The sequence below is a fragment of the Vanellus vanellus genome, assembly GCF_965231255.1.
Source record: "Vanellus vanellus genome assembly, chromosome: 26".
Classification (NCBI taxonomy): domain Eukaryota; kingdom Metazoa; phylum Chordata; class Aves; order Charadriiformes; family Charadriidae; genus Vanellus; species Vanellus vanellus.
Genome location: NC_138931.1, coordinates 72717 through 91887, shown reverse-complemented (window position 1 = coordinate 91887; position 19171 = coordinate 72717). Strand labels below are relative to the sequence as shown.

General features: G+C 43.5%; 1 protein-coding gene and 1 long non-coding RNA gene across 3 annotated transcripts; one reads left to right on the top strand and one right to left on the bottom strand.

The window, feature by feature from the left end:
• The first annotated feature begins 2 nt into the window (after positions 1 to 2).
• Positions 3 to 10631, top strand: LOC309681714. Of its 2 annotated transcripts, XR_014270059.1 has the most exons (4): positions 168 to 185; positions 558 to 600; positions 765 to 908; positions 7595 to 10631. It is a non-coding gene; the product is annotated as an uncharacterized lncRNA (long non-coding RNA). The 2 variants fall into 2 exon arrangements; XR_014270058.1 differs by lacking the exon at positions 558 to 600 and having other exon boundaries at positions 3 to 185.
• POLB (DNA polymerase beta) lies at positions 993 to 17615 on the bottom strand. The gene is made up of 15 exons (XM_082495641.1): positions 17452 to 17615; positions 17327 to 17384; positions 17160 to 17226; positions 16567 to 16641; positions 16015 to 16073; positions 14522 to 14571; positions 14047 to 14098; positions 11998 to 12052; positions 11839 to 11911; positions 11272 to 11342; positions 9705 to 9791; positions 7542 to 7606; positions 6842 to 6981; positions 6094 to 6200; positions 993 to 3943 (listed from the first exon to the last, which is right to left on the bottom strand). The coding sequence occupies exons 1-14, from the start codon at positions 17510 to 17512 to the stop codon at positions 6106 to 6108; spliced, it is 1008 nt and encodes a 335-aa protein (XP_082351767.1). The 5' UTR covers positions 17513 to 17615; the 3' UTR covers positions 993 to 3943; positions 6094 to 6105.
• Between the last annotated feature and the right edge of the window lie 1556 nt (positions 17616 to 19171).

Sequence of the window (19171 nt, the reverse complement as noted above, 5' to 3'; positions counted from 1 at the left end):
CCGCCGCGGGGGCCTGGGCCCTTCGCCGCAGCTGTGGCTCCCGGGAGCAGGCCCAGGATGCCATTCCCGCCGGCAGGAGGGCTCCTCAGCGCCGGGCCCCCCTGCTGCTGCGAGAAACGGCGGCCAAGCGGGCGGAGGCGACTGCCATCTCGGCGACCTGCGGAAGGGTGTGACACCCGCTCCAGGTGCGTGAGGGGGAGGGAGGAGGGCGGTCAGCGGGCCCGGCCTCAACGGCCGCGGGGCAGTCCCCCGTCACCGGCCCGGCTCTCCAGCGAGGGCCACAGTTCCTCGCAACCCCCTCAGCGCCTCAACAGCGCCCGTAGCGAGGGCCGCTCCAGCCCCGGGGCGGAGGAAGGAGAGGCAGAGCCACTCCCCGTGTAAGACCTTCTAACAAGGAGGAGAGCAAGCGCTGACAGGAGGGTGCAGCCACTATCGCTGACAAACCCCAAGTGCTGGTCTGTTATGTATGCACGAACACCAGTATAGTACGTGCTCAGTTACACAGATTCCCTGTGATAAGCACAAGGGTTGCAGCTGTTGCCTCTCGTGATTACCAGGTATCTTAAAGTGCAGTTCTGCAGGAGGAGGAAGGAAACCAGTGTAAGTAACCCAAAGCAGCCCAGAACAAGGGGCAGTTAACCGGGAGAGGGGGGGGGGGAAAGAGAGGGAAAAAAAAAAAAAAAGAAAAAGACCCATTGTACATTTACATAGTTCATTGTATATTTACATGCACACCCTGAACAAGCCATTTTTCTTTCACCTAGAATTCAGTGTTAGAGAAACTGCAAGGTCAGCAAATTCTGCCTCAAGTCCCAAGACAAAGTAGGCTTCTAGGCTGCCTGTTGAGGAGGATAGAGGATGCATCAGTGTAACACTGCAGTGCTGCCTAAGGAACATCTGTAAACACGGTAAGCTTGTGGTACTGCTTGTTGATGCTCTTAGAATTACAGCTAAAAAAACCCCAAACCACAAACAGAATTACACATTCATGATTGAATTCTCATTTCATTTATTCCTACTGATTATTGAAGAAAACACTAAATACATCAGCTATATATATTTTTTACTATCAAACATCATAAGACTTCACATAGTACCAGTTAACTTCTAGTCACCTTAAATACCTGTGCATGCATTAAGGCTGGGGAACATTCCCAGAAAATAATTAAACTTCCAATACGAAAACCAGAAAAAAATAAAGGGATAAGCAAGAGTAACAGTCCATAATCTCCACTACTAAGACTGAACGATACTAATTATATAAGAACAAGTAAAAATGTAGCTGTTCCATAGGCTTAAGTCTGAAAAAAAAACCCAAAACTAAACAGCATTACATTCATCCTCGCTTTGTGATTCAAGTTAGGTTAAGTACTCTGAGAATACAGATGCAAACTCCTCTCTGCCCCCATAAAGGCAGACAGAGGACCCAATCATTAACAAATCAAGAAAAATATTGTATGATTAGCAATAGTCAATTTGACTTTCACCTTCTCAAGCTTGCAATTCTGTAGTATATTTGCCTTATACTCCTACAAGGTATTCAAATACAGTAACAGCAATACATTCCATGCTGCTGCTGTACAATACATATAAGTTAGTAGTTTACTACTTAAAATTAGTTAAGTTTTAAGTTAACCAACAGAATCCCTATCCCAAATACAACTAGTAATACAATATTGACGGGACCTTCTGTCACATCCAAAATTATCATTACCTTACACAATGATTTATAATCAGAGCCGACAGGTTTGCATATAAAAAGGGGCAGATGGACTCTATAGGAGTGGTAGAAATGCATCAATTAATCAGACCAGTCTTCTGGGTAATGGCAAGTTGAACAAAATACAGTGAATTGCAACCTATAGTACAATAACATATCTAGGAACACTTGTCACGTGCAACAGGAGAATGGCAACATTAACATATGGACATATTGAAAGGTTTTAGAGTAAAGACACAGAAACAGCTTAGCATGAGCTTCATCACTGCACCTGGACACTTAACACAGAGATAAGGAGATACAGATAGTAGTTGACAACAGTGTTCTTTAGGAGTACTTCAGGACACAGACATCTTATTCTGGTTTCTACACATACATAAGATACAAAGAAATAGAAACAGATCAGAAGAAAGGTCTAGCAGACCAGTACATGGTTCTGAGTGAGCAAATGCATACATCAGTTCAAAATTTCAGTCTCTTAACCAGAAGAGGCTTCTGTCTTCGAAAGCAGGATTGTTGCAGCTAGATTAAGCAGTTGTCTGTTAAAAGCCTACGTTAAACAATTTTATATATTATTTAAATTGGGTGGTTGGGTTTTATGTATGTTTTTTTTGTTTGTTTTTAACTGCTAAAAAACAGAGACTTCACTTATTCTTCATCACTCAACATTTTTGGATCAAGGCTTGATGTCAAAAAAAAATTTAAAAGTAACATTTGCATGAAAAATAGGATCTAAGACTCATTGAAAATGGATCTTTCTGTCTTTATAAGTTTATGCAGGTATAAGTCTCTGAACGTTTAAGAATATCAGGAGAAAGAGACGGTTGATTTTTCTCTCAAGGTAGCAGGACAAATGCACAACAAGGCAAAGCATCAACACTATTCAGACTGTGCAGTCACTTATTATTTCCCTACTCTCTAGGGAAACTCAGTGCCACTTCTCTTCCTTTTACAGCATATCTGAAAGATGTGGCTATTTGCTCTCAGCTGCTGCTTCTGACACTAAATTAGCATCAGTAGTACACCCCCAGTACTGTTCTGTATTGGTGTTTCCTTTAGTTTGTAAATAAAAGCAAGGTCAGTCCTGGCAAAAGGCTATGTCTACAACCATAACCTCCACATTGTCTCACATGCAACAACAACATTCTTTTCTTTTAGGCTCAGTTATGACAAATAGGGTAACTGCACAATTCTTAGAACAGTAATCTAGTTAATGTTGATGTTCTTAGATGAAAAGAAAGAAATGGAATGCTTTCTGTTATCACTGTCTTTGGACAACACAAAGCTCTCAGGAGCTCTTGACAATTGCAAACGGTCATCTGCGTTGCTGTACCACTCAAAGCCCACTACACTAAAAGCCAAGCAAGTAAAGTAAGAACTGCAGGCACTCGTGCACCCGCTTACCCAACTGGAGAAATGGATACACACTAAAACTATTCTGGAGAACTCCTTGAGTGCACTCTAATCAAAGACACAGAGAACAGAGACACAGGCAATTGTATGAGAACACTCCCTACCCAGGCACAACATCCTTGTGGTTTTAAAAGCCACAACATCAGTTCTTGCAGCCAGTTTCAGCTGGACAAACTCTATAGGGAAGACATTAGCAGATACATTATTGAGTAAAAGAAAAGCACACCACTTTTAAAACAGCAAACTCGGCAGCAGAGCCAGTGCAGAGGAGACAGAAAATAATCCTTTTATGTACATGAAGAATTTTCACATGTTTACGAAATCTCTGCATACATCGCCAAACCTGTAATAGATGTTTAGCCAGTAAACAAGGATTAGTTTCTGGATAAGAGAAACATCCATAATGGAGATAGAAATTTGTTCAGAACTGGCAAGGAAGTGCTCTTGTCTAAAAGAAGCCATACTTCAGCAGGCATGACTGTGTAATGTTCTGTGATCCTTATGAAAACATGGAAACCTTATGATTTGCTTTGGATCTCCTAAACAATTTCAGTAGGACATTTGGGGCTGAATAAAAGGAGAAAGTCAGAATAAGGCTGGGAAAGAAGGTCACTAATCCACAGCCAGGGCATATTGAACATTGATTTGTCACAGGGAGAGCAGCTAGGAGGACTCTGTGGACAACAGGGTGGCTGAAGAAAGGACAGACATTGCTCAACATCCAGAATTTTTTCAGCGTTGTGACCATGGCTTCAGTTTGTCTTGCCAAACACTAGTCAGCAGAGCAGCACAAGGATCACACCTGAGCACCTGCCAAAAGACTAGTATATATTAGCAATGCAAAGCAGTGTAACGGGATGTACATTTTAATCCAGAGTTGTTTGTGTGCTGTCCAGTAAGCTGACCCAGTGCTAGGAGATTCCTTTCCCTCCTCCCTTGGCAAGCAAGTTAAAGAAACTAATCTTAAAAGGTCAAGAGTATTTTAAAGTCTAGATGCCACAAACATTTCAAAGTGTCAAAGTGACCTGCAATGCTGCAAAGCAAGCAACTGGCCCAGCAGATTTCAGGTTCTCCATTACTGGTGGTTTTTGACAGCAACCAACAGAGACATGAATAATGGCTTAAAATTTCACTTCAAGACCAGAAAGGGTCTTCCAAAGACATGTACCCCATTTCCTTTTGCCACCTGCTCCAGTTATTGCAGATCTCGAATACAATACGTCTTATGAATTTGAACCTGAAGTCCTGTGGGAAATTGTTAATTATGTCTGGCTTGTGTGTTACATACATTCTTCTATAGTCACATAAAGGCGTAGTATTTCAATAGCACCAGCAGTAATGACTTTGCATTCTATAATTATGTTCCAAAGTACAACTTCAGCACTGGAAGACATTTCTGCCTTTCATGTTTCCCCGCTAGTCTTAGGTGTTCCAATGATATATTTTTAAGCCAAAAATATTGCAGCAGTGAGCTGTGCAACTAAGCACGTGGGCAGTCTTTTTTTGGCCCAATTTATATGTTCTGAAAAGCCTGCCTCAACATATTTACTATCTAGTGGGGACTGATAATACATTGTTCTATGTAACCAACATTAAAAGTTTTTTATACTTTTATTTACTCAGTAGGGGTGGGAAATAGACTTTTACATGCTTTTTTCCACCCATCCCCCTTCAAGTATATATTTGAAAAGACAGACATAGACATACATCTATGCATACAAGATCCAAGTGCTGTAAGAATAATCTTATAATTATGGCACTTAAAGTGCTGTAAGAATAATGCTCTCCTAATACAATTCTTCTAGTCTCACTGATCTTATACTGAAGTTTCAGAACTATAAGTTTTCTTAATTGTGCACTGCCAGTACTAATTCACTGCCATGGTCAAATGTGATCTGTGATTATTTATAAAGTGCCTGCTGCTACAGACAGATGCTGTAGATTATCTACTCAAGCAATTTATGCCAGCAGCTTGTATTAGCAAAACGTTCATTTGAACATTCCAAGATGCTCTACAGACATAATTAGTCAAACTGCTTAAAAAAAAAAATTAAAAAGTCATATGTATTACTTAATGAGACCATTTGCAACAACTACACAAAAGCAATGGTTTACTTCCAAGTCTTTCAACCTCAACAAAGTAAATAGCAAAAAAAAAAGTTACGTTATTTTCTCCAAGAACTGCCTGTTTTTTAATATATTAAAGTTAGTGATGTTTGTGCGGAGTATGTCTGTGTATATGATATTAAAACACAGAAGCATCAGAACTCTGATCATCTTTTGCAAAACTACAAGAAATAAGCTAAGGCAGCTTGCTCAGTTTGAAGTGTCCAGACTTTTCTAACAATGACCACAAGCCTAAGGGCTACTAAATTTACTAGAAAAAAAAAAATTAATAGCTCAATCATCACAAGTATTATGAAACCACAGCACGTAGCTTTTTATAAAAGGCTAATACTGTTTTGTAGGACTTTCCAGTGACTGCAAAAGAACCAGCATTAATTTTGATTGGCAGCCACCATCTTCAAACCAAGCCACAAGAAATTAAATAAGAAACATTTTGCCTTTACGTCAGAACTTTCTGCTCCTCAAGGGTTAAATAGAAACCTGTGATTTATCATCTGATAGTTTTTTTACTAAATCCCAAAGCAAAAGACAGTATGCTTCTCTAAAGAGTCTGACTGCCGCACCACCTTCCCCACAGGTTTTTCCAGCACCACAGCCTATAGTAAGTAGTACCACATAGTAAGCGTTTGAATCAGCTTTAAGGGGGAGGGAGCGAGGATGAGAGAGATCAAAATGAGATCTTGCAGGATTTAATCTTCACTACGCATTCTGTGCTAGTGCCGTGGACTTGCTTTAAACAACAGTACTGTACACTTTTTGCAGTAACATCCAAAGAGAGAATATGTGCTTTGTATGTTCATAAGATACTATGAAAACACCTCTAGGTTACAAACCTCGACAAGCAGTTATTCACTCCGATCTTTTGGTTCTCGGTATTTCCACTGGATATAGTCAAAGATGTCTTTCTCACATTCTACTGGTAGGGCCTCCCCAGCGACTCCTGCAAGCAAGTTACAGACGCTATCTGAAAAGTGGAAAGTCTGTACAATCCTGAAATGCCAAAACGCATTGCCAGATTAAGACAAAACTGATGTAAGTAAAACAGACTTTAAAAAAAAAAAAAACAAAAACAAAAAAACAAACAACAAACAAACAAACCAAAATACCCCCCCAGCATTTTCATACATTGTTTAGGTACTGATTCTCATTAGCGTATGGTAATGAATTAACTTTGGAGCCATGTGGTTATGCAGTTAAATATCTTTACATTCATGTATGTATGTATGTATATATATAGTCAGCCCCCCTCCAAACACAAAACAACTGAAGGACATGACATATCCTGTTGAGTCATAAATGTGCTGTGCATGACACCAAAAAAAAAAAAAATCTTTAGGTCAGTAAGACTTTGAGTAGATTAGGTGGCGCAAAGACGTAACTTTGTACCACAGCACTGCTCTACATAAGTAGACTGCCTCTTCCTGCTACGTTGGTGTCCAATACCAGAAAGGACACTCCAAAATTTTACAAACTACGGTATTTATCAGAAGTATTTCCAGTACACCAAGACACCAATTTACGAAGAAAATTACACAAAGCATGTAACTAGAAAGAATACTCTGTGGAAAGGCCCAGACTGACCAGTGACACCCAGGGGACGGATTGTATACTCATTGATTGTGAAGCCCATTTCCAGAGCATGAGTTCTCATGTTTTTGTTGAATATATCACTTCCTGTGAAATACAGTACACCACAGTAATACTGATCTTTGGGGATAAGCCTAGAATAAAAGCAGAAGAAGAGTACAGATTTAGAAAAAATACATAACAAAAAGGTTACAAGCCACTTGGAATTCAGCTGTTCAGACATGGTTCTAGGTTTACTTCCTATTTACATGCACACATTCTGCAACTCTGTACATTTGATTTTCCCACAAGCCAGATGCAAGAATGAAACAAACTGCTTATCAAAGAAAAGTTCAGCACATCTACCCTGACACATACGTTACTGGTGTTCAGCCACTACACGGTTATGGTGCTTCCAGTCCTGCCGAGAATTAATGTCAAAGCGGTATGATAAAAGTAGGTCACAGTTCTGAAACTGGATACGAAGTCATGATTTAAAATACAGCATTTCTGCTAATAACCTGTTGTAGATACTGGCAGCTGTACAGTGGTTTGCATACTGCAAAGGAATTAGAAACCTTGTAACTGCCGTGTTCTGGACATGGAAGTAGAGATTTGAACGCAGAACTTGATGCAAATGCCTACTATGTAGCTGACAGCTAAAGTGTGTGCGGGCATCATTTTTTTTTTTTTTTAATATTTTTTATGTGTGTACCGGATATCAATTCTCCTATGTGGATATGCTGTTCCATCTTCTTTATTTGGCAGCTGACAGACACCCTGTGAGGAAGTAAGGAAAGGAAGAAATTCAACATGTAATTAAACAGATGTGAGATTAATCTTCACCTCCCCATCCCTAAACAACCTCTAAACAATCCTCAGTCATCCTAGAATGCAAAGTTAAGTTCCCGCTGAACCAGTGAAATACTTCATTAGAACAGCTGCACATCACAGTACCATAAATCACTTTTTTTTTTTTTTTTACACTGCTAAGAGGATGGTAGTTCAATGTAGCATATAACTGCTTCTTAAGTTTTTATTACAGCAGGAAGGATCACAGGACTTCTCATTTCCCATTCTTCTGCTCTAATTATTATCAGGCTTTTCAGTATGCACAAGCATCAGCAGGTTAAAGAAAATGCAGACAAAGCTCAAGCTAATAGAAATTAAAAAAGAAAGGAATTTTTTTCCTTAAGAAATCCTCTACCACTTTACATTTCAAACTGCTTTGTAATCTTCATGCAATTCACGTCAGCCTTTTCTGTTTTTCCCTAATCTACAATCATCTTAAATGACAATACAGTAGTGGGGAGGGACATGAACCATAAGGAATTATGAGGAGCGTTTACATAGTAAACCATTTCACCAATTGCAGCTTCATGCTGAGACTTCTAGTCTTAGCTTTGTTTTGAAAGCTCAACATTGCTTATGCTTTTAAAGTTATGTTGTCTGTCTCCTTACTGAGACTTGCTTTTCTCAGATTCTCACCTGCAGTCAGATTTCCCTTTTTTACAACATTCCTTTCTTAGCTTCCACTTTGAAGACAAGAGCTATTCCACAACTATTTAAGACTGACAGGATTATACAGAGCAAACTGTCAATCTATAGTAAGCTTGTCAAACTGGGAATGCACAGCATCTCTGCTTCTGGCTCACAGACATACATTTAGCTTTAAACCCATACAGTATTCACATTTAAACCATCTGGTAATAATGACAACAACTTTCGTTTATTCTTCCTAAAGATAAAGCCAGAAAAAAGCCATCAAGTTTCATTCCGTCTCGGAATGCAACACAAACTAAACTGAAGACAAATTCTCAGAGTTCTTTTAGCTCTTATTTTAAGCAAAACCAAACTAGCAAACAAAAAAAAATAAAATAATCAAGTGCTCCAACAGCCCCTTTCACCTTGTGAAAGCAAGTTATCTTTAACTGTAGTATTATATATTTAAGTATTTATGCCTTCCAAAAGATCAGCTGAATATAACAGTATCTCAAGTCTTGAATAGAAATTCATAAGTCATGGACCTTTGGTGAACCCTCCTGCAGGACCACTCCTCTGAGCTTCCAAGGAATTCCATAAAACCAGTGTGAGTGACCGACAGGAACTAACCAGTCCTCATTTCCACTCAGTGTTGCTTATGATTCTACACTGCTGTTAGAATTAACTCTTAACCAGCCTGTAAGACCAGGATACCTGGGGCCTGTAAAGAAAACTAAGCAAAGCAAGAAGACACCCATTCCACATGTTTAAGAAAATAAAAAGTTTTGCTGTGAGCAAGGGACCTAACAAAATGAAAGTAATGTAATTCATTACTTTCTTTAGGCATCCCACATATTCCCTATTATATCCTGAGTCTAGCAGCTTATCTATTAAATCTGCTCTGCAACAAAACTGACAAAAAAGGAGACAAAAGTATATTATGTATTAGACAAAAGCAGGTAAACAGGCCCGAGATCAAATATAGTGTTTCCAAGATCTTAAGGACAGAGCTCCAAAAGTGGTCATTAGTGCAACTGAAGAAGTGAGGTTGTGCTAAGGTTCTGGGGAAACCAAGCAAAACAGAGACATAACTGGCACTGTGCAACAAAGGTTATGTCAGTGGGATTCAGAACTACATAAATAACCATAAGTTTTCTAATACTGAAATCTTACTAAGAGAGATTCACTAAGAGTTAACCGCAGGAAGTTTTTATGGGGGGAAGGGGGAAAATGAAAAAAAAAAATTAAAAAACAAAACAAAAAAAAAACCCACACAACCAAAACCAGAAAAATCACAACTCCAGCAGTCCGAACAACACATCTCATATATATCCTAGGTTCTGTCAGGAAAGATAATCCCCTTCCCCCAACATCCCTCACCACCAAAAAGCCTTACCATGAATTTGGTGTCACCTTTAGACAGCATATCTGTGACAAAGTGGACTTTTTCCAGTTGTTCTACAACTTGACGCAGAAGTTTAGACTAGGAACAGTGACAACACAGAAGAAGAAATGATTTCACAAGTAGCAAGAATATGTTACCTATTTACCAGACTACAAACCGCATGAGTACAGGATGTCATTATAATTACATGTATTAGTGTACATGAAATTTGACCCAGAGGGGAAAAAGGTAACAATAAAAATAAGAAAAAGCAAATAGAATTATAGTTGCATGTCCTGGTTTGAGGTAAAACAGAACCAATTTTGTTTAGTAACTTCACTTCTTAGCAGGGCGTCTTCTAACTACTGAAATTAACTGCATATTGTGCAGACAGTGTTCACTCTCTCAGAGTGATAAGACCAATTGTTTATAGCTGATGCCCAGGCATGGTATGCAGAGAGGCTCTTGCTTATACTTATTGCTAAGTTATTTGCCATGTTGGAGGGTCGGAAGCGGAAAAGCATAGTGGGGTCCCACCTGCAGGGAGGAGCGGACAGGACAGGTGACCCAAAACTGACCAACGGGGTATTCCATCCCATCTGCCTCATGCTCAGTATAAAAGCTGAGGGATCAAAGGGTCACTGGCTCTTCCTTCAATGGCCGACGTCTGAGGAGGACTCTGTTTGTCTGCCTGTGATCCTGATCCGGAATCCAGATCCGGAATCCAGTTCCCGTCCGTCACTGAGTCCAGCCTGGGACTGCCCCAGTGCCAGCCGGTGATGTGATTCTCATCTCGGGAGCTTGATACGGTTCTGTATATATTTCATTATTTCTTTTTATTTTATTATTAATATTTCATTAAAGTAGTTTAGTTCCTTCTAAACTCATAAGTCTCTTTTTCCTCCTCTGCCTCTCTCTTTGAAGAGGGGTAGAGGGGAGCATCTGTCGGTCCCGACTGGGGTCCCTTGGGTCCCCAGTGGTGGATTTGGCCTAAACCACGACATTGCACAACATAAAAAATTTCACCAAAACCCCATATCAGATTGCTTTCGTTGGAAATGACAAAACTAGTTTCTTGGTTTGAGTTTTCAACTTTTAAGCAATGAATCTATAGAAACAACACAAGAAATACCAACTGTCATTAAGACTCCTCCAGAGTTAGTCCCAAAAGATTACAAGGGCAGCAGGACATTTACTTCTTGTCCAAAAGATTACAGCTACAAAAAGAGATACTTACTCTACCTACTTTATCCAGGTAGCTGTTACAGGTCTACCTTGTAAAAGCACATGAATTTGAGAAGATGGGGGGAGTGTGCGTGAAGGGAAGAGGAGGGACAGAAGGATAACAGTAAACATACTGAGTAGCTCTGCAAGAGGAACACAGCATAATACATGGACCCGAGAAGTTTTTCTAACTCCTCAAAATAAACACGGTGATCCAAGAGAAGACTTTATTATTACAATAACAAAACGATGCAAAGAGCTGCAATACGAGCCTGGGACTACTTATCTTCTGAATTTAAACATACCCTTGTGAAAGTAATGCACAGTACTGATCCACAATAGCAGAAAAACACACCTGTTTGGATGATTCAGATGTGAAACTCGGATGGGTGAGGAGTACATCCATGTCACCACTTGACTCTGCACCTAGGCAAGTACAAAGCAAAGAAAAATCCTGCTGCATATGACAAACTATACTATCATTGCTGAACATCCATCTAACCTCCTCCTACAAACATGTTTTTCTGGTAGAAAACAGTCAGTCACTATTCAAGATACTTGCAAAAAAAAAAAACCAAACAACCAAACCTAAGAGAATCTTGTTCTTCCATCAAGAAGTTAACATCCCCATATATCTCAGAAAATACCCAAGAATTTCTTGCTGTACTCTATAGCAATGAAGTACAAGAGTTGTTAATCTAAAACCAAAGCAAACGATTCACATTTAACAACAGACTACTCTTTATGGGGGTGGAGTGGAGAACCAAGGATTTACGCAGGTGTTTTGTCACTGAACTAACCAGTCAAGGCAATGCTAACAAAAAAAAAAACAGGTTCCAGCATAGACTGTCTAGAAGAACAACATATATAGTAATGAGTCTTGCTTATTAGCCCAAAATAAACGTAAGATCAGAGTACCAACCTCGTCTAAAACTGCCACAGACTGTAGCAATATAGTTTGGGTCCAGCTTCTTTACCTCTTTCAGCACAATTTCCTATGTAAAAGGAAAGATTTGTGTTTAGAGGTATCAGTCATTCATTGGCCATCAGTGCCTCACATCTTCGATAAAGACATTCTTACTTGCATTTGCAGCATTTCTTCCCTTGGGATTCTTTTCTCAAAATCTTCAAAATATCTGCATATATAAAAATAAAAGCATCTGAAAGAGTGGTAAGGGTAGCACCTTAAAATTTTAGTCAATTAGATGTGTATCAGAGGAAAGAATATAACTTGTATTAGTCACATCACAAAAAGCTTCCCATTCTCACCAAATATCATAGAGTAACATCCTGCCAAGTGACAGTAACTTGCAACTTCAAGTTTGACAATGCTTAAAAGATGGTTTCATTGCATATTATTTCCACTGTATATGAAGAGCTGCTACAAGGTGGGAGTAATATTACCGTATAACCAATTGGTTTATATTTGGATCTGTTGGAGCAGGTCCAGAGGAGTGTCACAAAAATGATCAGAGGGCTGCAGCACCTCTCCTATGAGGACAGGCTGAAAGAGTTGGGGTTGTTCAGCTTGGAGAAGAGAAGGCTCCAGCTAGACCTTATTGTGGCCTTTCAGTATTTAAAAGGGGGCTTAAAAGAAAGATGGGGACAAACTTTTTAGCAGGGCCTCTTGCAATAGGACAAGGGGTAATCACTTTAAACTAAAGGAGAGTAGATTTAGACTAGATATAACGAAGAAATTTTTTATAATGAGGGTGGTGAGGTACTGGCCTACGTTGCCCAGAGAGGTGGTAGATGCCCCATCCCTCGAAACATTCCACGCCAGGTTGGACAAGGCTCTGAGCAACCTGGTCTGGTTGGAGATGTCCCTGCTTATGGCAGGGGGATGGACTAGAGGGCCTTTAAAGGTCCCTTCCAACCCAAACCATTCTATGATATTTACATAGCCCTCTGAATATATAAGAGGTTCTTGACAAAACTCAGTCCACCAGCAAGCAGGAGGAACAGGTCCCTCACCCGTGGTCAGATGTGATTTATGTTGGGAAGAGCTAAATGGAAGCTCACAAGTCAAGTACAGCTCCCAATATCTTTGTACACAGCTGTAAAAAAAGACTCCCAGCACACTGCTTGACTACAGAGAAAAGGAGGCCAAGTGAAACAATGACATGCCTGACCAGCAGGCACATTCTTCACCTTTCCAGCACCAAACCCACTGACAGCAGGCACCGGCAGCTATACTGCAGCCTCAGAGCCGAGTGTTCTGACACTCCTTACCCAACCATCCCAAACCAGAGTTCCACAGACAGGGCTTCTGGATATGGGACTCCCCTGCCCCAACCCCCTCCAAGAGCTGCAGTGGAACTAGGGACAAAAAGACCACCATAAAGCACTGAAACCATTCTTTCAGCTCAGCACCTACCAGAGGTTCTGAAACAACATCTGAGCATAACGCTGAAAGCAGACCCAAGGGCAACATGTGCACCAGCAACATGGATAGGTCAGGTGAGTTTTCTTATATTCACTTAAGAGTGAAAAGTTTTCCCTTGAATTCTCACAGGTATAAAGGCAGGGATGCACACTAGGTATAGGGCTCAGATGAGCAGTGGGAAGGCAACAATCACTGTGTAACCCTTGTCACTCACTGACAAGCAGTTTGTCCAGATCACATATTCCGCACCTCTGCCACTGACGGGGAAACACTAGAGCTGGCCCCACACAGAACCAATTCAAACACAGGGCTTTATTTGGTTCACTTGCAGCTTCTTGCAAACACAGCTATAGTTCTGCCAGAACCAGCACATGGGAACAGCCACTCAGCAAGCAATATTCAAGCTGGTAAGTATTGAGGGACAGACACACATTCTGCATGTCATTCTCAAGTTCAGACATGCAAAGCTCTTACGTTGCTCACAAGAAACATCACTGCAGCCTTGCTAAAGTGATTCTCCATGAGCTAACTGCAAAAGTCATTTGAAATTCATTTCCTTCTGGATGCAGACTAAGCCTACTGAATTACAACCCCGATGAAACAAAAGCTCTGAATAAATGCTGAAAAGCACGTAGGGCACTCGGAGAAGACAGAACCTTACTTGGCCTCTGTAACCTTACATTACATCCTGGTGTCTGCAGGAAGCATTAGAAAAGCCAAGCACTTGCACCCAAGAAAGCTTACTTCAACCCAATTCGCTGGTGATGGGTCAGCTTGTGCTCATTTTTTCTTAGATCTAGAAAAATTACGAAAAACAAAAAAATGTTACTTGAAGACTAAAAATCTTACAATAAATTTCCACCAATGCAAACATAATGCAACCAAAGTAACCATATGTAACAAGAAAGCCGCAACCTCAAAGAAAAAAGATTTTAAACTGACTACCCAACAGCTGATAAGTACAAATGCATAGGGCGCTTCCTGATAAAGACTTCAATAGACCATTTACCTCAAAGCCAAAATCCTTGTTATTTTCCATGTAATCTGTAAGTACTTTGGATACGTATGTAATGCCTTTAGCCTGTGCACTAACTTTAGCATCTTACACACTTTCCTCAAAGCCTAGTCCGTATCTGCTATTGCAGTACCACTGTGAACAGGCAGCTTGACAGCAAAAACATTATTGGAGTGTGAATTGAGGACCCAACGTTACACTTACCTTCTAAAGTCTTAATTCCTTCCTCAACAAACTTCCTAGCAGCAGCAGGACTGCAAAGAGACAAGGTAATTTGCCATCAGGAACAGTAAGAATGTCCCAACACTGACAAGGACGTTAGAATTCGTTGTAGCTGCCTTGGTTCTTCAAGGCCAAGACTAAAGTCAATTCTGATGCTTACCCTCTTTTCAGCATACACATTTTCAGCTAGTACTTTCAATCAGCAGGAATGGCTATCGAAGGCTTGGCCAGCACATTTTTTAGCACTGATGTAACTATATAGTGATGTATAATTGTAAAAAATAAACAAAACCTCACCAAATAGGCAATATTGCTTTAGACAACAATACTGAATGCATGATAAGAACTACTTGACTACAGTCTCTGAAGCAGCTTAAGGCAACAGCAACACAAAAGCATCTTTAGACTAGCACTTCAAAAAACCACAAGGCTGCCGTTTGCAACCAACAGTACAGCAAAGCATTCCCAGCTCCAGTTTGGTTGGAGAGTTTGCCTTAAGCATAGCACTCAAGTGAACGGCCAAACCTTTTTCCCCTTTAAGGGTTCATCATTAGATTAATCTGCGCAACTCTGCGAGGAAGGAACGATGTTTCAACTGTGAAAAAGGCATTCAGGTAATGTTATACCCAGATACCTTTCCAATATCTCAAAATGCTGAGAACCACCAGCCTGGAGGCATAGTCCCTTCCTGGGGAACTACTTTCCAACTGCTCTGGAATCCCATGGTTACACTTCCACCACCCTTAAAGGCTTTGAATCCACTTCCTCAATAAAACTCTTACATTACAATAGGATTGTCAGATCTTGACCTGCCATTAACTTCCTTTCTTACCCGTCCCTGCATCTCTTACCAGGTTCCAGACTAAGGGAGGTAACTTCCACTGTCCTGAGACAGGACAACACCCAAGCTTCTCCTTCTGCATCCCATCCCAATTTTTCAAAGGCATTCTCAAATCCCAGTATATCCTCAAACTTTGCGCACATTTTCCCTCAGAACTACTTGAGTATGATTGCATTCCCTACCCTCAACCTCAAGGGTTTCAAGTGTTAAACAAGAGCCCTGATGGGTCTTTGGGGTTTGTTGCCTATTTCAGGGCTTTACTATTTCTTTTACTAACAGAGCACTATTGTCCTTGGGCCCATCTTCCCACCAGACGTCCTAAATGGACTTCTCACTTTCACTCTTCTCTGACTTTCATGGTTCTGTTCTTCACCAGCTCCTCTCTCCTTTCCCTCTCAGCTTGCACACAGGAGCTTCCCACTTCCACTCCTCTACTGCAAAGTCTGTAATTGACAATTGTATACCCTTTCCTCTCAGTCAATCGTGTCATCACAACTATGGTCTCTCACTGCAAGCACTACAGCATCAGATCAAACTCATTCTCTTCATTATTTGCAATCACCTGAATTCTCTTCATAACTCCACCAAATAAACAGGAAAAGGAAGAAGAACAAAACAAACAAAAAAACTTTACCCAATGCCAGTAACTCTTGTCAGTAGATTGATAGATGCACTTGTATCATCTTGTCGAATCTGCGAAAACAAACCACCACAAACTAAACCCTTCTTTATTCCATTTGCAATAAACAAAGAAATCTTGAGAGGATTAATCAGACTCTGCTTTGGAGGGTCACTATAAATCAATGCAAAACAGTACCAAGGGCAATACTGTGTATCACAATAATGCCATATGTACTGAGCCTGAAAACTGCCTAACTACCCATGCTAAGCATGGTTAAACCACAAGACTCCACAGCCTTCCAGACTCAGAATTCCACTTCTCACAGAAGACATTCACATACTGATTATATAACCTAAAATATTTTCATAAATAGACATTTTGGAAGCTTTGGATGAGCTTCTCATTTCCTGCTTTCCACTTACCACAGCCTCCATGTCCACTGTTCTTACGCTTGATATCCATCTCTCCAAGGACAACAGAAATTGCACAAAGCAAGCAGGCTATTTTGCAGGTTACAAAGAAAAGCAACTCTTGAGAAACAGAGCACAAGGGAAACAAACCCACCTTTTCCAATTTGCGTAGTTTTCCAGTGGCTAAGAACTCATCTATTTTCTCAGCTATTTTAGCACCTACTCCATCCTAAATATTGGAGGCAGGGGGAAAACAAGTTAACTTCAAGATCACTTAAAGTCATTATATCTAAAAAAAAAAAAGGAAAGCTCCCCAGAATTTAGATTCCCAAAAGAACTATGAGGCCACAGAGACCATGATAAAATATTGGACCATAACGGAGTACAAGAACCCATGGGTACAACACAACCAGCATAAACAAGGGCTATCTTAAAAGTTCCCCCAAAGCAATAATTTTGAACAAGGCTTTGATTACTACTGCTCGACTTCCCCTAATTTAGTGAAGCAGTGACTGAGCGAAGGGGAAGCCTGCAACAACAGAACCCTTTCACAGGCAGAGACTCAGCTGGCGCCCCCCGCTCCAGCTGTGGCAGTGATGTGTCCCCCCCGCCCTCCCGTCACATCGCGGCCCCGGCACGGACGGGGTCCGCCTTTAGCTGCCCCGAGCCCCCGGCAGCCCCCGGCGCCGCGTCCCGCTCCGGCTGCCCCGAGAACCCCCCGCCGCCACCCCGGGCAGGGGCACCTACCAGCTTCTTGGCTTCGGCCCCGCTCCGTATCTTGCTGGGGTACCGGGAGATAACCGAGGCTGCTTTCCTGCAGAACGGGGCCGGTCAGCACGCAAAGGCGCTGCCGGCCCTGCCGGCGCGGCGGCGGGCGCAGCCGCAGGGCGGGGAGAGGAGTGGGGTGGCCATACCTGTACGCGTTGTACTTGTGAACGGCGCGGTTCACGTTGCGCTCGTAATTGGCCAATTCTACGGGGAAAACCACGGTGAGAGCAGCCGCCCCGCGGTCCCCCGCCCACCCCATACACACACCTACCCGTGAGGAAGTCGGTGATGCCCTCGTTGGGGCTCTCCTGAGGGGCCTTCCGCTTGCTCATGGCCGGTACCGGCACCAGAGCCCAGGCCGGAGATCGCGAAGAGGCGCTTCCGGCTGCGACGTCATAGTGCGCGACGGACTGCAGCACGCAACCAGCGGAACACGCTCCATCAGCCGCGGCTCTAGATCACCTACCCCGCCCCCCCGCCCCCCGCCCTTCCCACAATCCCCTGGGAAGGGGCGGGGCCAACTACCGGAAAGCCCATAGGCGGTGGAAGGAGGCGGAGCTGTTTCTCCCATCTGCCTTCAGCTTACAGCGCAGAAAGTTTTCCGGTATTCGTCAGGCTTATATTTCCCCTAAATATATCTATGTCTGTGTGTAAATGGATACATAGGTGAAATGTCTATTCTCTGTAAGGGTTTTGAAATGCAAGGAAAGCCTATTTATAGAAAGCACTTAAAACCTCGACACACCGCCTTGCACCCCTCCCCATTTTTTTTTTTTTTTTTAAATGTAAAAGTGCTTTCAAAAACTGCCCCTTCCCCTTCTCCCCCTTTTCCCATCCCTATTTGGGGCCGCTTTCCACTGCCGGGCCGTGCACACAGAGCGGGAGTTGCCGCCACGGCACAACACCACCCCAAAACCCTGCTTCTGGGTCTGCATTTGGGGAAAACAAACCCCAATTTTCTGTTTCGGGGGGGGGGGGAAGAAAAAAAAAATTCCCAATTTGGGGCTCCCAGGCAAGCTCCATCCGCCTGGATTGGTGCAGCTGGAAAGCAAAAATCCACACCCCCTTTTCACGCACAGAAGCGAAAATCACCAATTTCTGCATGGTGGATAAGCGCCGAAAAGCCCCAAACCCGAGTATTATGGAAAAGTGAAGAAACTCCCACCCCGATGCGAGGAAAAGGTGTGTGCAGTGGTGGCAGTTTGGTGGCCGCGGCAGGGCCGGCTCCAGCGTGGGCGAGTTGCGCAGAGTGAGGTGCCCCCCGTGAGTCACCCGCTGTGGGTTATCCCGGCCGGGTCCCCTGGGGGAGGTCCCCCCCGCGCAAGGGGGGTTGTAGCCCTCCTCGGCCCCGCCCCCCGCCCCGCCTCCAGTTGCCATAGGCCCCCGCCCCCGCCATGCTGCCCCGCCTCCCTCCGCGAGAGCGCCGCCTCCCGGCCCGGCTCCTCCTCCATCCCCTCCGAGGCCCCGCCTCCCTGGCCCCGCCCCGCCCTGCTCGGCCCCGCTGTGCTCTCGCTGCCGCCACCGTGCGACCGAGCGCCGGTACTGCAGCCGGGGAGCCGCGCATGCGCGCTACAGCGCGACGGTCTGCGCTCGCATGTGCCGCCTGGCGGCCGCAAGCCGGCACTGCAGCCGGGCGGCCGCGCACGCGCAGTACAGCGCTCTCGTGGGGCCTGCCTCCTCCGCCTCGGCCCCGCCTCCCGCCCCGCCTCGGCCCCGCCTCCACGCTCGTCTCGGCCCCTCCTCCCTGGCCTCTCCCGCCCCGCCTCCCTCGTCTCGGCCACGCCTCCCCGCCAGCCTCGGCCCCGCCCTGCAGCGCCGGCCCCGCACGGGACGTTGCCGGGCACCGCCCCCGGCGGCGGGGCGTGGCCAGGGCCACCGGGGAACCGAGCGGACTCCTTCGGCGCGTGCGGGGGTATCTCCCTCCCGCCGGCCGCCCGGCGGTGGCGGGGCGGGGGCTTCAAACCGCCGCCTGCGGCAGGCTGCCGGTCCGC